Source organism: Penicillium daleae, assembly GCF_028827525.1.
Source record: "Penicillium daleae strain IBT 16125 chromosome Unknown utg000009l_segment0_segment0, whole genome shotgun sequence".
NCBI classification, from domain to species: domain Eukaryota; kingdom Fungi; phylum Ascomycota; class Eurotiomycetes; order Eurotiales; family Aspergillaceae; genus Penicillium; species Penicillium daleae.
In genome coordinates this window covers 3,954,977-3,979,443 of record NW_026623157.1, presented here as the reverse complement: position 1 = coordinate 3,979,443, position 24,467 = coordinate 3,954,977, and the positions used below count along the sequence as shown (strand labels likewise).

Here is a 24,467-nt window from a genome sequence, read left to right as displayed (position 1 = left end):
CCCGACCCTCTCGTGCTCCTGCGAATACCCCCACCGAAAAGAAAACGAAACAGAACTTTTGGGGTTCATTCCATTTAAGCCTCGGTGGTGACACGGCCCTTGGCGTTGGTGACCTTGACACCGAGAGCCTTGGCCTTGGCGAGGATCTCAACGCGCTTGCGGGAAGAAACGGCGTGGGCGATCCTGTGACAATTGAGTTAGTTGGTGCATTCCAAAACTCCAAATTCACAGTCGACTAGTCCACTGGTTTTCTGCAAAGGTTCACATACTCGGCAGCGTAGGTGCGGTTGTGCATCAGGAGGAGCTCGACATCCTTGGGGTTGTGGACGAGGAAGGCCTTGTGGCCGGAGGGCATCATGTGGCGGGTCTTCTTGTTGGAGCCATAACCGATCTTGGGCCTATAATTGATCGGTCAATCATCGGAATTTCCACGGTCGAGAAATCCAGATCCGGATCTGGAGAATGTTTGGAGAACCGTACATGCGAATAACACCCTTGAAACGGCGGCGGACACAGTTGTCAATACCCTTGGGCTTGCGCCACGAGGCACCGACACGCATAAAGCGGTCCGACTGGTGGCGGAAGAAGCGGGTGGTGTCTGTTGCGAGCAACGTTAGCTCCTGAGTTCCATCCAAAATATATGCCGTCGTTGTCGTAAAAGTCGATTGATTCGAGGTTTCGAGTGCCTGTGCGGATAACAATGCCCTTCGACCAATTGGGAGAATTTCGAGGTCTCTCCATGACACCACCATAAATCCCAAACTTCACGACCATTCGAAAGTTCCACCTCTTCCTCATTTCAACTATCCTTTCAAAGTACCGGTCGGTCGAAGGGCGATGCTATCCAGGCCAGAAGGGGAGGTGGGAATATGAAAAACGGTCGGGCGATCGGTGAACGTACGCTTCTTCACGATGGGGACATGCTTCTTTGCGGCGACCATCTTGAAAGACAGAGAAAAAATTCGTCAGTAAGTTGGAACAGACGGGTTGACAGCGATGCGAAGGAGAAGACTCACTTTGGCGGTGTTGCAGGGTCTCGCCGGGCGTTGGAGAGTTGTCGATTCGGAACGTAGTCAATCTCGAAAACTTCGCACTGGCGCGGACGAGTGGGCGGTCCACACTAGTGCGCTTTGGGGGACTTTAGCGACGGTTGTGGTGCTTATGTCATCTCTAGGGTTGATGAGGGTTAAGCCCTGCCAAGACTTCCTCTTTTGGATGTCATCCTATTTATGAAGTATAGAGACCGCCATGATCTTCAATTCCAACTTTCAATTTTTGATTAAAGGGTTTCTCTTCTATATAGCAGGTTATATCTCTAAACCTGGAAATGAAGCATCATTCGGTCCCCATGCGTCTTGCCACTCTGCAACATCTGCTCCAACACCTCCAGATCCGCCAACGCCTCCTCAGGTGACTGTCTCTTTGCAACAGGCAGACCATTGACAATAGATTTGGCAAACTCCGCCACCTCGGGAACGACTCCCTTCCCGTCAAACTCGATATCGTGTTCCACGCCATTTACTGTGACGGTGTCAAATTGCATCTTCACCACACCCTTCTCGCAAGCAAACTCGAAGACATTGTCATTAAAGTCCGAACCCCATGACAGGGAGATGACGCCCGTAGCACCATTCTTCGTCTGAACAACCGCATCAACGGTATCAACCGGTGGCAGATAGTCCTGTAATTGTTGCGTCTGGGCCGAGACCACAGTCAGATGATCTGTAGATCCAAGAATCAAGCGGAGACCAGCGACCATATGCACGCCGCCATCCAAGAGGAATCCTCCTTGATATTCCGGAACCTTACGCCAGAATGTCACTTGCGTGGTGGCCAGATGTTAGCCTTCCCTTTGCATTTCATCTGGGACCAGGTCACTTACAGTAGTACTTGTTATCCTGCTTCACCAAATTGTGGACGTTGACCCGGAAATGCCGGACCTTGCCCAACTCGCAGACCTTTTTGGCCGCAAAAAGGAACTTGGTCATATACCGAAAGTTCTCACCCACAGCCCAGGTGACCTTGCTAGGATCGACGCTGGTCTGGTACCACTGCAGAAGCTCCCGGGCTGTAGGTACATCCTTGGCGATGGGCTTCTCCGAAAGGACATGCTTGCCCGCGAGGAGAGCTCCCTTGATGAATTCAGGCTGAACCAGGATAGGGAGGCTTGTCGGTGCTTGATCAGCTTGAAGTCCGAGTGTCACCGGGATGAGTGATGAAATAGTTGCAGGACGTACCCAATCAGTACAGCGCCGATATCTGGGCGGGCCAGGAGATCAGCATAGGATCTGCCAATACCGGAGTCATCTGAGTAGAGGTCAACATCTGACGTCCCGCTAGCCAGAGTCTGCGCCGACTTCAAGGATCGGGAGTAGATGGCCTTGAGCTGCAGATCGGCGGTAGCTTTAACAGCAGGCTATATCATACATTAGTCTCGTCTGTTTGGAGAGAATGGGTTGCTTGAGGTACCAAATGCTGCTCTTTGGCAAAATTGCCTATCGTCGACGTCAGTTGAAGATGCTATAGAGAGATAAGGACCAGGGCGAAGAAGCTAAAATACTCACCACTTCCGATAATTGCCACTCCAATAGCCATGGTCCGAGGCGACAAGATGATCAAACTTTTCGAGTGAGAAGTGTGAAAAGACGAGAGGTGCAAGCAATAATACTCTTTCGTCCATCAGATGTCATGCAGAAGCATGCAGGGACCGAGTGGGGTTCTTAAAGCCCACCTGATCTCGTTTCCACGTCTCCCAAGTTTCCACCGGGCAGGCCTGGGAAGGTCCAACCTCGAGCCGACCGATCGGCGGCCGAGACGTCGGCTTGCCTAGTATTTCTCGGCTCGAGCCTGTGCTCATCTAGCTTCTAGCTAGTGGCTAGTCACTCATCCAACTACTTTTAGGGTCCTCGGTATGCAAATGCGACTCCTCATACCCGGAGCTGCAGCGCATGCATGACGCAAGAGCTACACAGCGGAAACGTGATCTCAGCCATTTCAAGTCAACGTCACGCACTCGAAGAATTAACATATTCTCTCGACAAAGAACTTAAACATGATCGATTGCAATCTCAAGAATCCGCAACTGCAATGCTCAGATTAAGTCGCAGCAGAATATACCCATTTTCCTCGCAATTACCCATTACGCCAGCAAAAAAAGAACGCCCCAAACCCCAGAATGCAAAGGGAATCACAAACACAAACAAGAATACAGACCAACCCTCCAAACCAGACACCCAAGTTTCATGTCCATCATCAGGGAGGGATATAAATACCCAAGATCATCCCAATCATAACGCAATAAACCAAAAAAAAAAAAAAAAAAAAAAAAAAGCCAATCCAAGACACAGCCAAGCTGCGCAGACCTATACATTAACCAAAGCCTTCAGCCGTTCAACACGCGCCATCGCCTTCTCCAACTTCTCCAGTCGATTCCTCTTCTCGATATCCCGGCGTTCCAACACCGCGACTCGTTCCTCCAGCCTCGCGCGCGCCTTGCGCTCCTGGGCGACCATCTCGTTCGCCTGGCTGAACAGTTGCACGGTGAGCTCTTCCAGCTCCGTGCTCGCCTGAGAGAGTTGAGACTCAGCAGCCTTGCGAAGACTCTGCTCGCGGGTCAGCGCGTCCTGGAGTTCGGAGGCGTTGTCGCTGCTAGCTGGGGATGCTTGGTGCTGGAGCGGGGTGATGAGTGTTGTGGGAGTGGTTGGAGCAGGGGCGGAGGCGCTGCTATTAGGAGGAGCGGCACTACCGCGTCGGTAGGGGAGGAGGGAGGTCAGGGTTGACAGGCGGCCGTGAGTTTGCTGCGAGGCTTGTGATGTCGCATCGGACGATGCTGCGGCCTGGGTCGAGGACAGGGTCTTTGCGGTGTGGGATGAGGATGAGGGTCGGGAGGAGTTACTCTGTGATCTCTCGTGGGCGGACTGGGCTGAGCGCAAACGACGCAGTTCATCTTCGTAGTCGGCGAGCTTGTTGGCTGCGAGGCGGGCAAAGAGTCGGTCAGCGTGACATGATCAGATCAACACACCTTCGTAGGACTTTTTCGAGGTGGACACTCGACAGAGATCGCACAGAATCGATGCGCTCTACGAACACCTTCTGTAGAACCTCCAGGACTATCTTCTTGCTTACCTGTCACAGCTGCGCGCTCAGTCAAGGCCTGTACCTGCCCTTCCAACTCCTGGATCCGACGATGCGACTCCACCGCGCCGTTCCCCCCACACGTAGGACACTGTTTCTCGGACAAGGTCGTAACATTCTTCATCGCAGATGGTATTCCAACAAGAGTGGTAGTCGTGAGCGTCGAGGCGGTCATAGTCGACATGATAACATGAGGGGAGGGGTTGTTTACCCCGAGATCTCCAAGGTACAGGGTCGTAACAACGGCACGAGGGAAGCCTGAGCGGGAATGAACCAGGGTACAACTCAGGACTGGCGAGCTTCGAGAGGACGGTCACGAGCGTGATTCACGAGGAAGTTCCAAGGTCGGCGACGAGGGTTATGAGGGTATGAAGGGAAAAATTCATGAAACACGACTTATTTCCATGCTTGGCTGGCTCTTGGAAGGGGTTTCATTAACTCCATCCTGCGCCACTGGGTTTCTTGCCGCGCCAACGGCTGGGCCACCGTGTCTCACCCTTCCAGGGTTGTTTCGTAGTTATTAGGGTTATGGTAAACGGAGTACGGAAGATGAAGATTCCCTTTATTTCTGACCTGAGATTGTTTCGAGGTTTGGTCCCTAACTTAAGCAAGTCACACATCAATATTCCATATCTGATTCATTGAAAGCATGTGCTTGATTGCTAAACGGTTTTTACGTTCCCCACCCGTCCTCCCTGGCGGGACAGACATTCCGACAGCATAGTTCTATGCATACAGAAGTAGAGTAAGTCTTCCGCTAGGGTACATCTGTACAGAAAATCTGTAATCCTTACTCCCAAGAATGAGCATTATACACTCCCAGCATTAGCATGCGACCGCTCTTGACCCGATGCCACACGCCGTCAGGTACTCGTGAGCCTACAAAGCCCCTCTTGGGTCTAGTGTGGCCTATTTAAAGCCCTTACTGTAAGACTATCAGCGTGGCGCCTTTTCCTCGCCTATCCCTCTAAGGCCCATCTGCTGCCATGCCGGGAGCATATATAACAGGTTCAATACTCCTCGCTACCCCTGGCTTGGTAATTGTCTCACCGTCCACCTTGTACTCTGTTTACTGTACTAAACTTGAGGGTGTGGACCTACCAACACCAGCAAGCCTCCCCTACGCTTCTGTCGCTTCATTTTGAGAAAGCTGACACTCAGGGCTTTAAGCCTACATGTCCCGTACCAGCCATGTAGATAACCGCACTCAAATAACTAAATGGTCTGTCAATGAAGACTGCATTTCAATCTATTCTCAAGAAACACGAGACACCAGACACGACACTGAGCACTATCATGACCTGCACGGGCAAGCTGATGGGGTCAAATATGGAGAGGAGAGGAGATGCACCGAGCCCAACATATCGGATGTAAACGAGACTAGCCGAGGAAGAAAGTGGAGAGGGAAGAGGACCGAGAAGAAAAAGCATCTAGCAGAACGTCCAAACATGGTCATCGACAACGGTGAGGCCATAACAAGTGCTCACAACGATGACTTCGTCTCTCGTTGGGTCGTTTCGTACTGGCATGGTCTCACCGCAGGAAATGATCGGGGAAGAGGAGATGGCTGGTGATGAAGAGGACATCCAAGACTCTGATGACTCCACACGCCCAACACCCAAAGCTGCTAATATCTAGTCTGCAACAAGGCATGACCATAGCAAAGACCCGCTCAGGGTCGGTCATAGGAGGGAGACAGAACAAGGAAAGGAAGGAGAACATGGTAAATCTTCATTTCGAATCGGCTGTCATGGTCATGGGCAAATCACACACGAGTCAAGACGCATGGGAATAATAGCTAGATAGCGAACAGCGACATGACATCAAAAACAGAAGGAAAACGGCGGGAGAAAACTTTTCAGACTGCCAAAAATCATCAGAGCGAGGACTAGATGTATATCGGGATGCTAGCCCCGAGAGAATCAAGAAAAAGGAAAAGATCATGAACAGCAAGGCAAAAGAAAGGAAGAACTGAGGATGGTCAGAAGGGTTAGACAGAACAACTACCGTCGTGAAAAGGCAGATGAATGGTGTTAGTCATGGAAGACATCGAGATCGAGATCAAATTTTCTCCCCAAGAACGGCAGAAAGTTGCACCCCTTGGTACATCCATAACAATACCATTCACCCCCTTTGATGCACCAACAAACCACAGTTGAGGCGAAAAGCGGAGGTTGCGTCAGGGTATCCAAAGATCATTTAGAAACGGCCACCACGGCGGCCACGCTTCTTGGTCGTGTCAACAGTGCTCCATCCGTCATTATCATCAGCAGGAGTCTCGGCAGTGCGCCAGCTACCGTTAGCAGCGGCCTCCTTGGGGGCCTCTTCAGCCGCAGCAGCTGGGGCAGCCGTCTCCTCAGTCTCCTTATCAGCGGGAATGCTGCTCTCGTCCTCACCAGCCCGCCGGAGGATCTCAAAGTTACCGCCGCCCTTGGGGGGCTCAATGGCGTCTTTGTTGGAATCCATGCCCGGCTTGGGCTCCTTCTTTTGCTTCTCGGCCTTCTCGGCCTTGGCCTTCTCCTCGGTCTCCTTCTTCTGGCGAAGAACAAGCTGGCGGCGCTCCTCTACTTCACGCTCACGGGTAGCAGTGTCGATGGGACGAGCGGCACCGAAGGGGCTCGCTTTGGAATCGCCAGCACCGGCGGCGGGTGTGGAATCGGTCTCGGGAACGGTGCGCTTCTGCAGGTTCAGTCTCGGGCGGGAAGCGGGAGCAGTAGGAGAGGTGGGCTCCTTCGGGGCGGCATCGGGGCGCATCTTAGAGCGCCACTGGTTGTCCATATCGGCAGCAGTGGGGGTCCGCTCAGGGCGATCAGGACGTGGGGGTCGGGAACCATCCTGCGAACGTCCCTCACCCCAGGCAGGCGAGGGGCCATCGGTGTTGCGAGGCCGACCACCCTCACGGAAGCCAGCGCCAGCTGGGGGAGAAAGAGGGCCTTTGCGCTCCCAGTTGCCGAAGTCGCGGAACTTTCCATCGGACTCGTAGTTGCTGCGACGGCCACCTCGTTCACTTCCAGCGTCAGATGCAGCATCCATGTTGCGACCGAAGCTGCCACGGTCAGGCACGCGGCGCTCAGAGGGGGCGGGGGAAGGGGACCGCGGCGGGTCCAGTCCATGTCGCGGGGATCAGCACGAGTCTCCTTGGCTATGTGATTGTCAGCTATCCCATGTCGTTGGCTCAAATAATGAAGAGACATCTGAACTTACGAGGATCGGCGACGCTGGTGCGAATAGTACGGCCCATCAGGGAGGTGCCAGACAGGTCAAGGGCCTTTTGCAGACCAGCAACGGTCTCAAACTCAATGTAGCCAAAGCCCTTGGGGGTGTTTGTCTGCCTATCTTCCACAATTCGGACATTGGTCACACCACAGTCGGCAAACAGGTCAGTAACGTCGGCAGCGGTGGCTTCGAAGGACAGGTTCCCAATGTGGGCAGTGAATGGGGGCTCAGTGGGAAGGTCGAGGGGCTCGCGAACGGCGTATCCGCCACGGGTTTCATATCCACGGCTCTCGAATCCACCACGGGCCTCACGGTCTAAGTCAAAATTGTCAGATCTCGCTGTCAGAATACTCCATCGTAGATCTTGTGGAGAGTGCCGTACCGAAACCACCACTTCCAAAGCCCATGCCATAGGACGAGCGATTGTCCCTTCTCTCGGCGGGCACTGTTTATCTCGGTCAGCCAGATTCGTTATATCAAAGAAAATGTCCTCTCGTATCGTCGGTGCGCAACATACCGTTGGCTGTGTGACACAATATCAGTAATCGATCAGCGAAATCAGTAACAAGGTGTTTGGTGACTTACGTGTCTCGAGACCTGCCTCCTCAGATTCGTCGGCCCAGCTGAAATCACCAGAGGGCTCTGGGCTTGGTCAGCATATATTCAGATCCTTCCATCTCTGTTCGAGGTCCGCTCGATCACTCACTGTCGACTCCCAGGAACTCCACCATGCTCATCTTTTGGCCCTTGGCCTTAGCGGGCGCTAGTGGGGAAATGGTCAGCGAAGGTCCAACAAAACGCCAGTTACGACAGAACGAGGCCACATGAGGCTCTTCATATCCATTGGCGAACATGAGCCAGGAAGCGGGGTGAACTCACCCATGATTGCGGTTGCAAGTGGTCAAGAAACGCGCTTGCGAAATTGTGCGCGCTTCTCACACAGAAGGGTTGAGAGGGGTAAGCGAAGAGAAAAATTCAAGAGACGCCTGGGTGGTGTTCCAGGAGTCAGTTGAAAGAAGTGTGAATGAGGTGGGTTATCACGGAGGTCAAGGCGTGCAGATGAAAACTCCACCGTGGAAAAGTTGGTAGAGGGGAAAGTCGGCAATCGGGTCTGCACGAAGTGGCCGGGTGAGTTAATCCGTGATAATTTTTAGTGGTGCCGCTAGCCCAATCGGATCCCCCGCTGCCGCAACAAACGTGAGTCGCCTTCCACGTAGATCGGGTCGCGAACTATCAAACTTGAGATGAGACGGGTTTGGGTGGCTTTTCGATTTCCCTCAATTGATCCTCTCTTTGGTTGCTTCTTATTGGTTTGCCATGTTGATGGACATCCACGCGCTTCATCCCTCCTCTGTCTGTAGCGAGTCTAACCCAACTAGGCTAACCTGACTAAGACCCTCAACACATTCGAGTCTAGATTCTGTCGCTCCTCGCAATTCAGCTTGGAACAAGATTTACCTAGATCTGAGGAAAGATGATGACGTGGTACTGAGATTTTGAGAGTTAAGATCCAATATTGACATGGTCGGTTTCCACTCTTCGAGTGGAAAGATGTGAGTGAAATTGGTGCTGTACAAGGTGGGGCTTCTGTCCAGAGGAACAAAGAAATCAGGTCAGGGAACCTTCAGCACAGGATATCAAGACCACGTTTTTGTGGAATTTTAGATACATTGGCAAGTATCACCCAGGGTATAGTTTATTTTTCTATCAAATGAATATATTTGTAGATCGTGTATGTGTATACCAAAGGCTCATTCCAAGATATATATCGCGAGCAGGCTTGTACAAACCTGACTTGCCAGCGCAGCCCCGACAACACTTCCACCCATAGGTTCATAGATGATTATAGCTTAGCCATTCCAAATAAAACAACTGGAACAATCAAACAATAAGTATCATAAAGGGAGGTGACCGAACTATCAATACCGGCCAACTGGGGCAACCTTCCTGATGCCTCTATGATTACATAACACAACAACACGTGACCTAACTATCCCATCGAGACTGCAATGGATCGAATCTTCAATTCTTCAATGGTCGATACAGGGAAAGCGTAAGCTTTTCTCGCACTATTCACAGGATGAGTGGACAAGGCGGTCCAACTGCTAGTTCACCGGCTAATTCACTCTTGGCCGCGGCCAAAGTGGGTGCCCTGAGTGGTTAGTGTTCTCGCTCCTCTCCCCCAAAATCCAAAGCCATACTCAGGAATATTGGCCCGACGACGCACTTTGCTTACATGGACACATACAGGCGCCGCAGGATTGATATATGGAGGAGCAGCGGGTGTTATTCGATCACCCAACCCCATGGTGCACTCGCTGTCCTGCGGTATCCACTGGTTTGCATGCGGTTCAACTTATTGGTGTACGTTCTAGCTCAATATCCTACGGCTATTTGCCTGACATCTAACCTTTCGGATATAGGGATGCGAAGCAATATTATCACGCTTCATTATCAAGATAATGCGTCTCCGCAGGAGCGAGCATATGTCAGCGGCCTCTGCGGCGGTATCTCCGGCGGAGTGGTGACCAGGGTCATGGGTATGTAACCCCGCCATTGCATCAATATTGGTTGGTATAGCATAGTCCCTAATATTTTTCTCTAAATCAGGAGGTCGATTGGTTCCGGGCCTCGTTATTTTCTCCCTGCTCGGCTACGGCGGGCAAAGTGCCTTCAACTATGTTGACAAGTGGCAAATGGAAAAGGCCCAGAACCCATCCAAGCCATTCATGCAGCGGGTGGCCGACTCTAAATGGATTCCATTCCGACATCTCTCCGATGAGGAATATCGAAGAATGTTGAGTGAGAAGTTACTGAGCATCGAGGCCGAGATTGCACTTCTCGACGAGAAGATCGAGGATTTGGAGAAGACCCGACCGGCTCCCACCTCAACCAGTATGAACAGCAGCCAGTGATTGCTGCATGTTCCCGCGGCTCTGGTACAACGTTATGGCGCGACCAGTTGGGTACAGCCATTGGTGGGAGGCACTGGCGGCGCACGGACAAAGGCGTCGTCGTTGTGCTGGCTCTGGACATCCTCTCCTATGTATCCAGTTGAGTACAGTAGTACGCTTGCAGTTACGTGTCAGATTGGTTGCGCCTGTCTGACACCTCCCTTCCCCTGGTTCCTCCTTGTGGTACAAGCACGTGCCTCCTTGGAAAGGGCCATCTTTGTACAATATTATTTACCCTCATAAATGTATGATACCAAGAGGTCGAACAATGCATTCTTCTAAGAATTTCCTTGTCAAAAAGTTACTGTGTCTGGGGCGATGCATAATAAGGGGTCGAATCATGGCCCGCCGATCGCACAAGCCAAGGAAAGGCCCCACGCTGGCTGCAGTGTGAAATCATGGGAGCCTCAGCACACGAGTCTGGAGAACAACCTATGCGCTGCCCCTCCTCGAAGAGCGGGGAGGGTGTATAGGTTGTAACCAGGATGTCAGGTCGTAACCGGTGTCGTGTGTGTCTGCATGGGTAGGAGCCCGGAGTAATAATGTGTAGTGATACGCCCCGTAACATGCGAAGTACACTCTTGTCAATGCGAGTGGCTATTATTCCGAAAGGTGAGCCCCGAATTTCATTAGCAAGTCTGGTAGGACAAGGTGAGCTTCAACAAGCATAGGTAGTCTTCTGGACGTGGTAGACGTGTGGAAGAACCTGCAGAACTATGAACTGACGGGAGCCAAGACCAGGCTGGGTTGGATGGCAGTTTAGCGGGTTCCGCTCGCAGTAATGGGTTGGTCTCCCGGCGCGTCCGAACCATGAATCTGTCTTTCTCCAAACGGACTGCCCTCGAAACCTCGACTTCACCCAACCCACACCTCCCAGCATGATTCATGCGCACCGCTTGCTTCGTGTGTGGATTCAACCTGGTGCATGGTGCTTAGCATCCTACTAACTCGCTGGACTGCCCACCTCTGTCTGGGGCAATCGTGCCACCCATCATTTATTTGGTGGTTCCCCAGATCCGGATCCAGCTGGAACCAAGAAAGTCGAGGTAGGAATCCAGCCCCGGGAAGCTCACCCTGCAGTCGCCACGACAATTGAGCACGACTACGATCCCCTCAATGTACTGTGTGGTGCTGCGTGTCTTTGCTCGACAGATCAGCCCCTGCTGATCGCACGTCGCAATGACCCTTTTTAACCCGACCTCGATCCTCGTGGGCTTCCTCCTGCTCTACCTCTCGTCCTTCTTCGTCTTTGCGATCGTTCGAATTGCGACCGGAATCTCCATCCAACGCATCGGCTACTTTTCGCTTCGCCGCATCGCATATGCTCCGAGGGAGGGACTACAAATCGAAATCCGGGGTCTTGGCTTCTCGTTGCACCCGCCGTCCTTCGCGCAGCCAACATGGATCAGCATTCGACTGACGGATCTCAAAATCACGCTGGATACGGCCACCTTGTCTAAAGGGAAAGCCGATCTATCGCGGGACCTGCTGGGATCTCCAGGGCCAGGGAGTCCAAAGAACCCGACAAGTCCGAACAGTCCAGGAAGCCCCTCCGAAGAAAGCGCTCCCCCCGAATCGTCCACCCCGCGCAGCAAGACATGGAGGTCTTTGACTCGGATGAAGGAGCGCCTGAAGAGGCTGCATCGTCAAATCAATTGGCTAGCCCTCGTCGACCTTACCGCAGTCAATACTACGATTCATTTTCTCGAAGCTGGTCAAATACATGTCGGATCGCTCGCGTTATCGGTGGATACTCGAAGTAAAATGGTGGAAAGGGGCAAACTATTTCGTCGCAAGAAGGACATGTCTCGCGAACAGCGTCCGGCTGAATGGATTATGAACGTGCAAAATGTTCTCCTCGCTGTGGACGGCCGCGAGCCGACCGAAATCCTGGATAACGTTGGTGTGAACCTCCACGGCCTGCTCTATAAAGATTTGGACGGCCTGCGGGATGCGTCGATTGCACTCAAGATTGGGCGGTTGCATATTCCGTATGACGACCTCAATATGATCCTGCAACGTATCAAGGCGACCCAGAAGACATCCAAGGCACCCGCGCCAATCGAGACCGACGACGAGATGTCCTTTGCGGACTTTGTGGAAGAGCTGGACAAACCTGGCAGCCGAGACGATTCGATAGTCCAGACGGTCGCCGACTCCAAGGAGTTTGCGAGCTCAATACTGCGTGGTATTCAGGAGATCCAGGTCGCCTTGAGCTTCTTCCGGTTGTCGCGTGGCCTTCAGTCCCTATCCGCCGGCCAGAACCCTGTCTACCTGAACGTGGTGTCGCACGAAATCGGCATTGATCTTCATCGGATGGACCAAAAGAGCCCAGAGCATCGCATGTATTTCCAGCGGAATGACGTTGCTCACCAAGCATTGCTCGCAGCCATTTCTCTCTCTGTCAGTTTGGATGACGACTCGGGTGAAACCGACAACATTCTCTACATCCCCATGGCCACCACGACGATCAAGACGACTCTGCCATCGAAGACGGTCAGTGCCTTTGAAGATGCGAACCCGGAGGAGCGGAACTCCAATGTCCTGTTCGCCAATTTGGTCATCACATCACCATCTGTCGATCTGCAGCCAAATCACGTCTCTCGTCTCTTGAAGTTAGCGCAGACGCGAGCTTCCACTCCCCGAGCCAGAAAGCGGAACAACTCTTCCTTGATCTCTCGATTGCTTCCAAAGGCGAGCATTAAGCTATCAGTCCACGAACCCGTTGTTCGATTTGTGCTGCCCATCAAGAGAGACTCTGGTTCTGCAGCTGACTATAATCTCCTAATTTCATCCATCTCCTCGATCTCACTCGATGTCGAATCATCACACTCTTCAGAGGGCGGCGCTCACTATTCTCTTTCATCCATTTATCGCGTCGCGTCTCACAAATTCTACTATCAAACCCCTGCTGGCGACAAACACAACTTGCTTACGACGGAGAGTCTGGAACTCAAGTGTCATCTGAATGCGAGCCCAGAAGTATGTGTCATCGCTTCAGGCACATTGAATGACTGTTCTGTGCACATGATCAATAGCGATGTCAATCGTGGAATTCGCGAGGTCCTTGCGCAGTTCCGGACACACTTGCAGCCGCAGAAGAGGGTTCCTATGCCATTTAATGAGCGGAAATCAAGCATGTTGAGGAAGCTCCCGCCATGGCTGATTCAATTCACATTCGAAGCTACGGGTTTCAGCCTGGAGATTGCTGGGGTTGATACTCCTGTCTCTGATATTTCCCGTGGCGTCTCGTTGCAGTTGCAGTCCTGGACAGCGGAGTACAAAGCTCAAAAAACCGAGCATAGTGTTGGTAGCATCGCCCGACGGCGTACATCTAGTCACTCTACAATTGGCGATGAGTCGCCCTTCAGATTCACTCCTACATCGCCTCCAAGGAGTACGCAGCGGGGTGCTACTGATGGCAGACGGCTAGCTTTCCACGCCCGCGGTTTCGATGGATTCGTCATTGAGTCGGATGATTATCTCGAACCGGAATCTTTCTTCTCAATGCCCCGATTCGAGATCGCCTTGACCACTCAGAGTGATCGAATGGGGCCTGTCCTCCACGTCAACTCCGTGTTTAAGGGCATTTACCTCCAGTACTCTCTCTACCGCTTCTATTGTCTAGGTGTCGCGGTTTCTGTGATTCAAAATGTGCTCACGCCCCTTCCAGGAAACGATACAGAGGCAACCCCAAGTCAAACGAAGAGTGCTGGCAGCATATCCTTGCCACCCCCTCCAACATCCCAATTGTCTCCTAAGAATGAGCTCATCACTTTCGATGTCAAAGCCACTGTTGTTCAGTTGAAGATGAGCCTGCCAAACGATCCTTCGATGATGCTTCAGATCTATGGGCTCGCGGGCACCTCACAACGCCTTTCTATCCCTCACATCAAGGCCAATCTTGTCCGCGTACACGCCGAGGCTCCCAAGCTCAAGGGAGTCTGGGCAAGGATCGGTAGCATGAATAATGTCCGGCTTGATTTCCGCAAGATGAAAATGAAGCAGGGCACGGGCTTCACTGAGGAGAGGTCCATCGATTTGTCGACCGATTTTATTCGATTGGGCGTTCCTCATCACATGGTGATGCATCGCATCTTCGATAATCTTATCAACACGTCCAAGGCTTTCAAACAGCTCCATCATCGATTCAAGAACCGATGCAAAGAGTTTGTCTCTGTTCGAGAGCCTGAGGGCCCGAAGAAAGTGCCCAGGATATCACTGCGCAGCAAAGCCCTCCTTTTTGAGCTGGAAGATGATGCCTTTGAATGGAAGCTGGGCCTCATTTATCGGACCGGTCTGATCGAACAGAGTCAACGCATGGCTCGTGAGGATGCGTTCTTCTTGAAGGCTCAGAAGATTCGAGAATCAGACCAGCGACGGGCTTCCTCAAGACTCCGAGCAAAGTCAAGCCACCGCACACTGCGCAGTGAACGGACGAGTCAGGATACCAGGAGAAGTCGAAGCGCAGACACACGACCAAGACAAGAGGAACCAGGCCGTGGTCGGGGACGTAAATTCCGTTACGATACCGAGGGTGCAACCTGCCTGTCCTCCGAGTACAAAATCTCCACTGATGCTGCTTGGAACCGACTTCAACAACATAATGCTCAAGTTTGGAAAGAGAAAATCGATGCGGCACTCAAATTCCAAGGCACCTCGATCAAAGAAGTTCGTAATCTGTTTTCTGGTGCAGACGAACCGCCAGATGATGTAAAGGAGACCGAGACCATTCTGGCCATTCCAAACAGGCCAGGCCTGATGTCAGCACTCATCAGCGATGTCAATCTTGTTATCGACAAACCAACCTTCCCGATTGACGAGCTCCCCACATTCCTCAACCGAATCGGCAAGGGAATGCCGTTGTCAATGAAATATGGCTTGCTGGTCCCCATGAGCTTCAATCTAGAGATGGGCGAAGCGCGTGTCAATTTGCGTGACTATCCTCTTGACCTTCTTCACATCCCAGCCTTACGACCTGGACAGTCTCCCAGGCTGCCTAGCTGGTCGTTGAGGACGAATTTTGTCATTGCCGAAGAATTCCGTGACCATGAGTCTGCCAGACAGGTAGAAGTGGAACTCGTTCCGCCTACCGATCTTTCCGATGGCTCTCATAGCGATCCATTCAAAATTAAGGTGTGGCGGTCTGTCACGCCTGTGAAGACTTACTCCGAACCCGTTATTGAGATCAACACAAGCCTGCCTACGAGCATTTCTTGGGGAGTCTCGTATCAACCCGTCATACAAGACATGATGAAGATCATCGAAGGTTTTACCAAGCCCGAAATTGACCTTTCAGAGAGAGTCGGATTCTGGGACAAGATCCGACTCAGCTTCCACTCTCGGATACAAGTGCTTTGGAAGGAAGACGGCGATGTCCATTTGCGTCTCAAGGGCTCTCGCGATCCTTATGTCGTGACCGGGTTCGGAAGCGGCTTCGTCATGTGCTGGCGAAGAGATGTCAAATGGGAGATCAATTGCAATGATGATCCGATGGAGTTCATGAGCGTGACAAGTGGCGAATATGTCCTAGCCATTCCTGATTACAGCGCAGAAGCTCGATGGGCAAATGAATCGACCACGGAAGACATGGATAGCAGCTCCGCATCCAGTGAGCAGAAGAATGCAGCTCATTTCAAGAAAGTCGTCATGAAACTGTCTGGCGATGTGAAGTGGGCAACTGGATTAGTCTTCGAGCGTGATGTGGACTCCGATTCACGATCCTTCTCATTCAGGCCGCATTACGATGTTGTTCTTAAGAATCCAAAGTTTGTCGACCCTGCCGACCGAGCGGACTATGACGCCTTCCGTGGCTTCCGCAGTAACCATATTCACTTGTCTGTCTCGGTCATTGCACCTCAAAGCAGAAATTGGTCTGTTGACGATGTGCAACCATCTGCAAGTTACAACACGACCCACTTGACTCCTCGCTTCTTCACCCACTTCTTCGACTGGTGGTCTCTCTTCTCTGGTGTGATGTCTCTCCCTGTTCGCCAGGGCCCACTGTTCCCCGGTATCACCAGGACGAGCAAGAAATTCAACCGGCATTTGGCAACAGTCAAGTACAAGATCCTTCTTGCACCGTTGTTTGTGGCTCATATCTACAAGCACAAGGACCGCGAAGACTATGCCGAGAATGTCGTGACTGCAACGGGTCTCAAGGTCCGCCTTGATTCCTTGAAGCTGGATATCCATCAGCGTCGTGAGCAGATCAAGACTCAGGCCAGAGGTCGCTCCAAGCAGACCAAGACAAGTGCTATGCGCATTAACCAAGCTTTGATCGACTTGCAATCGGCTGATTTCCGAGCCGTTTCTGCCAGTATTGAAGGTACGACCGTTGAGGATCTGGAGCAAAATAGGGATGATATCATTTCATCCTTCCAGCAGCCAGTACCCTCGGTCGATCTTTCGAAATTCACGATTCCCGACCACAATCTTGACTGGATTGATATGGATGACTTTGTCGAGCCTGATTGGATTCTTCCCCAGGAGTCGAATCCCCGCACGCAAATCTTGCCGCTTGCTTTTACCCCACGGTTCACCTACTTCCGGCAGACAGATCACGACGACCTTGGACCTGAGGAGACTGGCTACAGTACTTTCGGGCACGAGCCGACTCATGACTGTGTTATGTCCGAGACGAATGATCCTCGCCGTGTACAGATCGAGTTGACGAAGGATCGCCTTGCCACTGTCGAAGCCCAGATTCACAATTACGAGCGTACGATTGGTGAACAAGAGCTCAAACTGATGAAGGATGTCGACAATGATCCAAGCCTGAAGGCCCAACATGAGGTTTACCTCCGCCAGGCCGAGTCCCTTGCTAGGCGCCGACGGTTCTTGACCTCCACCCTAGATCGACTTGAAAGACATCTGGCGCGTGATGAGCGAACTCCAAATCTCAGCAAGTCAGGTCTGAGTGCGGCTGCTAGCGAAACATCATCCAGGGCTGGTCTGGACGGGGATTCGACGACTGATGGCCGGGCATCCGGTCTTGACGGGCTTTACTCTTCAGCCGCCGATGACTTCTCCAGCGACTTCAACAACCGTTTCATGATTCACAATGTACAGTTGAAGTGGAACAACTCACTTCGCAATATCATCCTGCGCTACAGCCATCAAGTGAGTCAGCGACGAGGCTTCGTCTACTACATGTCTCGACGTGCTGTCAAGTTCATCCTTGATATCGTGGAAGAGCAAAACAAAAACAAACGGAAGCAACCCAAGATGTCCAAGTCGCACACTCTCAGCGATAATGATGAAGAGGATGTGGAGGACCGGATTGAGCAGCTTCTGAGTGACGCGAAGCGATATGTCAACGCCGAAGAGACTGAAGTATCCGAGTCACAGAACCAGTCGCCTTCAAGCCCCGATGATTCCAGCGAGAACATTGCACCAGAGTTTACGCCGCAGAACAGCTATTACCTGCGTCTGATCGCTCCTCAGATTCAATTCATGAGCGAGAAGAACCGCAAGTCCGTCTTGATGGTGGCCGCAAAGGGGATGGAACTCAAGGTTGTATCAATCATGGACAAAGAACGTGTCTCGGACGATGTCAGCGGCTTGGTCCAGCGCCGCTTCTCTCTCGAAATGGATGGCGCCCAGTTCTTCGTCGCAACCCAGAAGGGCCTCATGGCAAACCTGCAGTTCTATGCTGGCAACAAGTACGGCAATGCGCCAGGATCTGCGTGGCCACCTTGGTTAACCCTGGAAGCGATGTTTGACTTTGAGCTCAATCCATTCGGGTTTTCTCGCATTGTGCAAAAGACCTCCGCCAGCCTACGCTACGACAAATATAACAACCTTCGTTTGAAGTATAACGAGGAGGTGGCCAAGGGTCACCCGGGCCCTCACCCTGGAGAGGAAACCAGGATGGACCAGATTAGTGTTGACTTCCCACACTTCCGGGCGATTTGCGATTCCGTGGAGTATTATGCCTTGTACATCATTGTGTTGGATCTCATGCTTTACAGCGAGCCACTTGAAAAGGTTCGCAATGAGCGTTTGGAGAAGATCATGCTCACGTCGGACTTCAGCGACCTTCGTGGCGCCCCCGAGGCCGTGTTTAAGCTACAGTCCCGCATCCGACAACTGGAGGAGATTAAAGAATACTTCCAGATCAATGCCAAATATCTGGATAAGCAGGGCTGGGAGGATCGCTTGGCACTTGAGCGCGACCTTTCTCAATGTGAGGACGAGCTGTTCTTCATGATGAAAGCGATTACCACTTCTCAAAGGCGGGCCGACCCCAGCTCGTCTAAGGCAGACGGTGTCCTGCGCTGGAGCATCTCTGCTACTGAAGTTGTCTGGCATTTGATGAAGGAGGCATCTGCTCCCCTTGTCGAGTTCCAACTCAGGAATGCCCAATACGAGCGCACTGACAATACTGATGGCTCCAACCACAACACCGTGGCAGTTGAGCAGCTCAGCGGACTTAACCTTCTGCCAGATGCGATTTATCCTCAGATCATTGCACCGTACCTGGATCAACCCCGGCCTCTGAACGACTTCATGCTGCGCGTCAAATGGCACCTGATGGAAGCAGTGGCGGGTATTCCCGTGGTTGACAACTTCGAAGTATCATTGTTCCCTCTCAAGATCCAGTTGGAACGCGAGCTTGGCCAAAGACTTTTCGAGTACATCTTCCCCAATATGGGCTCCGGTGCGTTCGAGAATGGCGGCTTCTCGCCTTTCATGATCAAGAATATGAAACCGCTTGATGCATCGGAGGATGAAGATGAGGACGAGGAGGATGAGTCCAACATCCGAAGCATGACTCAGTCGATGGGCACTGATGATGACAATGGTTCCATGGACGATCTGCAAGCCTCCAAGGGCCCCGGGTCCATCGAATTGAGACTCCAGCCAACCTTGTCTCTCTCTGAAGAGGGCAGGTCCAGTCGGCGCTCCACCCATCTCAAGGGCCTTGCAATGACGCCCATAACGAGAAGCAACACCGCCCGCCTAGACTTGCCAGACCCTGGTAAGGGGCTGCCCCGTCCTGCAACTACAGGGAGCCTTGCGAGTAGCCTTGTGAAGAAACGATCTGTGGACAGCATGCGCATGTTGGCGAAGGCGCCAACCGAGAGATCATTGTCAAGCCACAGTACAAGCACCGAAGAAAAGAAGAAGTTCGGTCTCGGCAAGGGTCGCGGTAAACACAAGGAACCAACCGATGATCTCTCCCAAATGATGTCCCGAGCCTCGAATTACATGACTCTGGCTCGGGTCAAGGTCCACGATGTAGTTCTCTGCATGAGCTACAAGGGTAAAGGAGAGCACAACATTGAAGATCTCCACGACTTTGTCTTCCGGCTGCCAGTTCTGGAGTACAGCAACAAGACCTGGTCCAATCTGGATCTAGCTCTGCGCCTGAAGAAGGATGTCATCAAGGCTCTGATCTCGCATGCCCCCGCCATCCTGGGGAACAAGTTCTCGCACCATCGGCCTTCCAAGCAACAGCAGAAACGTCATCGCGAGCTTGCGTCTTCGTCCCAACTCTTACCCAGCGCGAGCAGCATAACGAACTTTAATCGCAGCCAAGCTCCGAGTCTGATGAGCTTCGACTCAAATAGCGAGTATTGTTCTGAGTCACCATCGCGAAAGTCTATGCAGTCGAATGCTTCGCCGTTGGCTCGTTCTGTGTCTTTGAACTCGGATGCTCGTGAGAACCAAGATACTACCATTGGTGACTCCAAATCTGCCAATGAAGTTGATGTGGATTCTCGATGGGAGGTGCGTATTGTGTTTTTCGACCATAATATAACTCAATTATGCCCAAACTAATTAACTCTGCAGGAGTCACGCCGTTTCGTTAATGCACCCATCAGACCCATGACTTCTGGCCACACCGTTACTACTGTCGTTGCGGCTAGCAATGGGAACGGCGGTGACCAAGAGGACAGGTAAGGCTTATGCTTCCCAATCTTTTTGAAAATCACATTCTGACATTACAATCGCAGCCATAAGAGAACCATCCGCAATTTCGGCCGGAAACTGATGAGCCGGAAGTGATCCTACTGAGCTATCTTACCCACATCTACATCCGACTTCACTCTACTTCATCATTTCACTCCCGCCCACCCACAGCTAACTTCGTGTGGCCTTCAACATTTGGCCACCCGCCTAATTCACCACCCCGTGTAAAGCACTTCTCCAGGACCCCCTCCGCGTCTTTCTTCCTGGCCTCTTGTCTTACCCTTAGATACCCTCTATGTACAGCGGGGCCGTGTATAGGCGTTTGATTCGTGTCTGTTTCTTTATTCTTAGGGTCTTCGGTGGTAGGAGAAGAAAAATTGGGGCTTTCTTTTCTCTGGATTTATTCTTCTTGTTACTGGATTTTTTTCGGCTGAGCATGCATGCATAAAAGGGGAGTGGCGGCTTTTGTTTTACTCTTCCTTTCGTCTTTCATACTTCCAATACCTACTTTCTTTGGGCGCTACTCTGGATATCCCTTTTCACATAGACTTCCTTTTCCCTCTTGATTACTTAAGTATACCTCGAGGCTTACGAAGTTCCGATCCATGGGTCCGACATGCAAAGGAAATCTTCAAGCCCCACCGATCGGACGGCAAAAAGTCAAGGTGCCGAGCCAGGTGGCCGATCCCGATATTGTATTTCTCATCCTCGTTCTACATGCATATATAGTTCCTTTGTGACACAAACATCTCCTGGAAAGCAGTCTTTCTTTCAATTGTTATTTCCAACATTCATTTACCATGTCGCTCACCTACGCGACAGTCCCACTTCAAGTCAAGGGTGTCAACCTCAACCTAGCTACAATCCACACGCTCAATGCCGAGCCACCCATTCTTTTCCTCCACGGCTTTGGATCATGCAAAGAAGACCTAGCAGATCTCGTGATTCATCCTGCTCTACAAAAACATGACTTCATTGCCTTTGACGCCCCAGGGTGTGGCCACTCGACCAGCGACAATCTTTCCGCCACCGATATCCCGTTCCTAGTCGCCACGGCAGAAGCCGTTCTTAATTACTTCCAAATCACCAAAGTCCATCTCATGGGTCATTCAATGGGTGGCCTCACAGCTCTCATACTCGCACATCAAAACCACGACCGAGTCCTCAGCTTCGTTGATATTAAGGGCAACCTCGCCCCAGAAGATTGCTTTCTTAGCCGGCAAATCTTCACTTTCTCCGCGGATGATCCGGAGGCATTCTTCGACGAGTTCATCGATCGTACCAGAAAGGCTAAATCCTACGCAAGTCCCTTGTACGCAAGCACTCTGCGTGCGCGAGTACGAGCGGGCGCTGTACGACCTATCTTCGAGTCTATGGTGCACTTATCCGATCATGGGGATTTGATGGATAAGTTTTTGGGACTTCCATGTCCGAAGATGTTTATGTTTGGCGAGGAGAATCGTGGATTATCGTATTTGGGTCGTTTGGAGGAGGAGGAGGGGGTGGAATTGGCGATGATTGAGGGGAGTGGGCATTTCCCTATGTATTCTAACCCGGTGGAGATGTATCGTCGAATTAGTGTATTTTTGGATAGACTTCAATAGATTAAGAATAGATCTCACAAATGCAGAGCCTAGAATAAGACCCCGCTGTTCTTTCGGATTCTTGGAAATACCTCAGTAGAAATAGACTTTTCTTTGACCCCCTTCATTAAACATCCGGCTCTGGCCAGGGGGTTGAGAAGATCGCACAGATGAAAAGAGCTCGACTTGAATGAACAGTTATCTCTATTAATACACGTATGACGAAATTTGAATATCTTACACAGTCCTCGCTTAAAAGTGATCACTGCTGTACAAGTTATTTCTGGGGAGCAAGAGTCCCCATCCAGCTCTTGTCCTCTTGCAGCTTCTTCTCTCCTGAAGCCTTCGGGACTCGCCTTCCAGTTTGCGGTACCAGAGACTGGGTCAGAGCCTTCGCATCCTGAATGCGACGCAATGTTTCCTCCCGTCCAAGAATAGTCATGATCTCAGGAATACCAGGGCCAGGCGCGGAAGCTGACAATGCCCAGCGGAGGTAATGGTATAGTTCTTTCTTGAAGATCTTGTCGGGAACGACCGCACCCGCAGTTTCAGACGGAATTATAACGGCGTCGGAGCCATCGTAGGAGTTAATGTTTGCGCGATGGGTTTCGATGGTCCAGTGAGCCGGCGGTACAAGACTTAGAGCCGCGGCTGCCGTGTGGAGCGCTTGCACTGGAACCATAGGGGTCTCTGTCGAGGTAGAGGATGTCGTTGGTGAGTATGAGGGTCGGTCAAGCTGCGTGGTGAAGAATGTAGAGTTGCGCTCGCTGAATTCTACTGCGGTGGTATATGTTTTGGCGTCCGCACGAAGAAGAGGTGCGATATACTCGGACAAGGTGCGACCTTGAAGGATAGAAGAGCTGGTGTGTCAAGTCAGACTAGGAATATTCGCAATGGTATCCGGGGATAGACTCACAACTTCTCCGTGGAGTGTGCCTTTTCGACGAACGTGCACACTCTGTTCACCATCTCGTCAAATTGAGGACCACCAGTTGCTGCGAATCTCTGAGCATGTGCCTTCTGAAGGAACCAGAGCTTCTCAAATGCAACAACAGTATTGCCACGGGTGATTTTAAGGTTGAACTAGAGAATTTGTGTCAGCAACTATCCAGTCTAGCGTATATCGCAGTAATGACATACAATCTGCTCGAGCTCCTCCAAGCTGAAGACATCTGATTTCTGGGAATGAGACCATCCCAGAAGCGCGGCAAAATTGACCAAAGTCGCAGCGAAGATTCCCTGCTGATCCTTGAAAGAGGAGAGGTCGATGTCTGCATTTCGCTTGCTGAGCTTCTGCCCGCTCTTGTCAACGAGCAGGGGAACATGGCCAAATTGTGGTGGTGTCCACTTGAAGGCGTTATACAATGCCATATGCATTGGCGTCGAGGGCATCCATTCCTATATGGCATTAGTAAAGACTGGCTCGCGATTGGAGGAGCATGAGAGACCCTTACCGTTCCCCGGATAACGTGAGTAATCTCCATACAGTGGTCGTCTACCACGTTCGCCAAGTGATATGTCGGATGACCATCAGATTTCAACAGAATTGGATCATCATAGACTCGATCAATCAGATCCAATTTGCTGTTGTTGGTCTTGTTCTGTCCCGTTTTGCCATAAACCAGGTCATTGAACATGGGATATCCTTCGACCTTCAAACGGACTACGTGTGCCTCGCCCTTGGAGGCTCTGTCCTCTGACTCTTCGGAGGAGATATCGGTGCATTTCCTATCGTAACCGGAAGGGAGCCCTGCTTGGCTCCGGTGACGTGCAAGCGAATCGAGGCGCTCCGAAGAGCAGAAGCATCGGTAGGCATGCCCATTGGAGATTAATTCGTCGGCGTGGGTTCGATAAAGAGCCGTTCGCTCAGACTATAGCACCATTCATTAGCTTTGCCTTGATTCGAACAGCGCATGAAGACCTACTTGTCTGTATGGTCCGTAAGGGCCGCCAACGACAGGGCCTACGGTGCCGAATCAGCCTATGCCCAGCCTTTGTCATAGCGCATGTCCATTTCCACTGAGCCTACCTTCATCCCAATGTAAACCGGCCCATCGAAGGTCATCGTAGAGTCGTTGCTCTGCTCCCGGAATCGTACGTTTCTATACAGCATCAGCAGTTGTTTCCTATACCATATTAGAGCGGCTGACAGACCTGATCAGTATCTTCAATACGCAACAGGAACTGGCCACCGGTGCGCTTGGCGAGTAGGTAATTAAACAGCGCAGTCCGTAGCGATCCCAAATGGAGATAGCCGGTCGGAGAGGGCGCAAAACGCGTTCGCGCTGGGGCGTCGGGGAGATTGTTCTTCGGTTTGCGAGCACTTGTACCCGCGGAGGAGGATAAATTCCTGCATTGGATACAGGTCCATGATCTCCGGGCAAAAAGCCCGTGGCTTAGTCTTCTCATAAGGCTCAATTTTGAAGGCGAGAGGGTGATTAAAGAACGTTTGATCGGGTCGGGGGATTTTTGCGGAGGTTCGGCAGCTCCGCGCGACTGCCCGACAAAATTTCGTCGGCGACTCCGCTGAATCAACATTTCATCCTTCTTCACCCCGCTTGCCCTTCACGTCGCGCTCGGCCTGGTTTCTAGGTTCAAATCCAGCGGCGCATATTTCTGCCATCCTACCAGTCCCTCAGGTCTACTTCACTCGCTAAACCCC

The 24,467-nt window shown here is 51.8% G+C and overlaps 8 protein-coding genes across 8 annotated transcripts; 3 read left to right on the top strand and 5 right to left on the bottom strand.

Annotated features, from left to right (window-relative positions):
• Positions 1-74: 74 nt before the first annotated feature.
• Positions 75-941, bottom strand: N7458_012581 (60S ribosomal protein eL32; the record flags this gene model as incomplete). The annotated part of the gene is made up of 4 exons (XM_056915962.1): positions 75-183; positions 270-398; positions 481-598; positions 902-941. 4 exons carry the CDS (start codon positions 939-941, stop codon positions 75-77), a joined length of 396 nt encoding a protein of 131 aa, XP_056760716.1.
• A 374-nt stretch (positions 942-1,315) lies between these two features.
• N7458_012580 (Gfo/Idh/MocA family protein) lies at positions 1,316-2,595 on the bottom strand (the record flags this gene model as incomplete). The annotated part of the gene is made up of 5 exons (XM_056915961.1): positions 1,316-1,821; positions 1,883-2,166; positions 2,238-2,416; positions 2,470-2,495; positions 2,565-2,595. The coding sequence occupies 5 exons, from the start codon at positions 2,593-2,595 to the stop codon at positions 1,316-1,318; spliced, it is 1,026 nt and encodes a 341-aa protein (XP_056760715.1).
• A 767-nt stretch (positions 2,596-3,362) lies between these two features.
• Positions 3,363-4,318, bottom strand: N7458_012579 (uncharacterized protein; the record flags this gene model as incomplete). The annotated part of the gene is made up of 2 exons (XM_056915960.1): positions 3,363-3,970; positions 4,126-4,318. 2 exons carry the CDS (start codon positions 4,316-4,318, stop codon positions 3,363-3,365), a joined length of 801 nt encoding a protein of 266 aa, XP_056760714.1.
• A 2,015-nt stretch (positions 4,319-6,333) lies between these two features.
• Positions 6,334-8,204, bottom strand: N7458_012578 (translation initiation factor 4B; the record flags this gene model as incomplete). Its single annotated transcript, XM_056915959.1, has 7 exons — positions 6,334-7,141; positions 7,198-7,276; positions 7,339-7,665; positions 7,733-7,795; positions 7,868-7,873; positions 7,936-7,992; positions 8,057-8,204. 7 exons carry the CDS (start codon positions 8,202-8,204, stop codon positions 6,334-6,336), a joined length of 1,488 nt encoding a protein of 495 aa, XP_056760713.1.
• Positions 8,205-9,430: 1,226 nt separating this feature from the next.
• On the top strand, positions 9,431-10,265 carry N7458_012577 (uncharacterized protein; the record flags this gene model as incomplete). The annotated part of the gene is made up of 4 exons (XM_056915958.1): positions 9,431-9,509; positions 9,601-9,714; positions 9,774-9,890; positions 9,961-10,265. 4 exons carry the CDS (start codon positions 9,431-9,433, stop codon positions 10,263-10,265), a joined length of 615 nt encoding a protein of 204 aa, XP_056760712.1.
• A 1,218-nt stretch (positions 10,266-11,483) lies between these two features.
• N7458_012576 (FMP27 family protein) lies at positions 11,484-20,318 on the top strand (the record flags this gene model as incomplete). The annotated part of the gene is made up of 3 exons (XM_056915957.1): positions 11,484-20,039; positions 20,103-20,209; positions 20,267-20,318. 3 exons carry the CDS (start codon positions 11,484-11,486, stop codon positions 20,316-20,318), a joined length of 8,715 nt encoding a protein of 2,904 aa, XP_056760711.1.
• A 704-nt stretch (positions 20,319-21,022) lies between these two features.
• N7458_012575 (alpha/beta fold hydrolase) lies at positions 21,023-21,826 on the top strand (the record flags this gene model as incomplete). Its single annotated transcript, XM_056915956.1, has 1 exon — positions 21,023-21,826. The coding sequence occupies one exon, from the start codon at positions 21,023-21,025 to the stop codon at positions 21,824-21,826; it is 804 nt and encodes a 267-aa protein (XP_056760710.1).
• Positions 21,827-22,082: 256 nt separating this feature from the next.
• Positions 22,083-24,214, bottom strand: N7458_012574 (glutamate--tRNA ligase MSE1; the record flags this gene model as incomplete). The annotated part of the gene is made up of 7 exons (XM_056915955.1): positions 22,083-22,665; positions 22,722-22,888; positions 22,946-23,203; positions 23,260-23,676; positions 23,731-23,768; positions 23,835-23,907; positions 23,960-24,214. 7 exons carry the CDS (start codon positions 24,212-24,214, stop codon positions 22,083-22,085), a joined length of 1,791 nt encoding a protein of 596 aa, XP_056760709.1.
• Between the last annotated feature and the right edge of the window lie 253 nt (positions 24,215-24,467).